This window comes from Triticum dicoccoides, chromosome 5B (genome assembly GCF_002162155.2).
Source record: "Triticum dicoccoides isolate Atlit2015 ecotype Zavitan chromosome 5B, WEW_v2.0, whole genome shotgun sequence".
Lineage (NCBI taxonomy): Eukaryota > Viridiplantae > Streptophyta > Magnoliopsida > Poales > Poaceae > Triticum > Triticum dicoccoides.
The window spans coordinates 464,504,803-464,506,300 of NC_041389.1; the positions used below are offsets into that span (position 1 = coordinate 464,504,803).

General features: G+C 51.7%; 1 protein-coding gene across 1 annotated transcript in view; it reads right to left on the reverse strand.

Moving 5' to 3' along the window:
• LOC119310842 overlaps positions 1-659 on the reverse strand; it is a 4,687-nt gene extending 4,028 nt beyond the window's left edge. The window contains exon 1 of the mRNA XM_037586465.1: positions 159-659. Coding sequence (XP_037442362.1) covers positions 159-231 — 73 coding nt within the window. The 5' untranslated portion in view covers positions 232-659. The remainder of the gene's footprint in view (positions 1-158) is intronic.
• Positions 660-1,498: the final 839 nt, after the last annotated feature.

Below are 1,498 nucleotides of genomic sequence, written 5' to 3' on the forward strand. Positions count from 1 at the left end.
GGGCATGGGCGCGAACACTAATTTTGTGTCCGTTATGCAACTTTTGCGGAAGAATATACTATTTTTCAAGACATATCAATTGACAAATCCACATGAGCTATGTATTACTCCTTGGCGGAGTAGTACTGTGAACGCGAGGGTGGTGAGAGATGGCTTACCGTGGGCTCGGGTTTGCCGGCGGCGCCGACCCCGTCGCAGGGACAGGAACCGCTGGAGCACCAGCAGCCCCATCACACGAGGACGACGGCACCGCCCAGGGAACCGCTCGGGTCGAGACCCGCGACGACGAACCAAGGGCACCGTGCAGGGTATGTGCCTCTCGCACGATTTCGGATTGAATCCGAACAACGCGAGGAGTCCGCTCCCTCCCGAAAACTTAGTTTGGATGCGGGTCGTCTAACAGGGCGAGACTCTGAGCTCAGGAGACCGCATCGGACCGCATCGGCGCCGCCACGAGCGGAACCTGCTACTAGAGGAAACCGGGGAGGACTTCATGGAACAGATGCGGATGGGAGCAAGCAGCAGTGGTTTCCGAAAAGAAAAACATGTCGCGAAAACGGTACGACGGGACGCTGGGCTGAGGGGGTCTCCGAGGAGGAGAAAACGAGCCCGGTTCGCCGGAGAGGGAGGAACCGCGGCGGCGCCTGGCGGAGGACATTGTCGGGCCACCTACTGAACCTGATGAACTTGTTAGAGTTATATTTATGTTGGCCTTTGGCCTTTTGCATTCTGGCCTTTGGCCTCCCTCCGTACATGTATATATATGATGGCTTTTGCCTCTTGATAATATAAGGTTGCTTATTTTCTACTCCCTCTGTTTCAAAATAGATGACCCAACTTTGTACTAAAATTAGTATAAAATTGAGTCATCTATTTTGGAACGGAGGGAGTAACATGGTATTAGAGCGACGACAAACCATGTCATCAGGAACTGAATACCAGGTGGTGGCCGCATATAAACTTCCTCACGCAACTCACCAATAAGAAATGCATTTTTAACATCAAGTTGAGACACAGACCAGTGGTGAACAGAGGCCACGGCGAGAAGTGTACGGATAGTGGTCATATGGGCCACAGGAGCAAAAGTCTCATCATAATCACGACCATGCTCCTGATGAAAGCCACGAGCCACAAGACGAGCTTTATAACGCTCAAGAGAACCAACAAAGCGTGTCTTAATCTTATAGACCCACTTACAAGTGATGGGACGAACACGGGGAGGAAAAGAAACCAGATCTCATGTGTCGGTGCGCTCAAGGGCAGCAATCTCCTCTGCCATCGCAAACTGCCATTCAGGATGAACAACAGCATCTCGATAAGAAGTAGGCTCAAGAGCGGTCGAAAGACCATAGCAAGAAGAAGAATATCGGTCAGGGGGCGGACAAGGCCGCGAACGAAGACCATAAGTCGGCTGAGAGGAGGAAGACGACACACCAGAAGTAGAGGGCACATCAGTAGACTCATCCACAACATGTGGACGACGAGTATAATGGAAAGA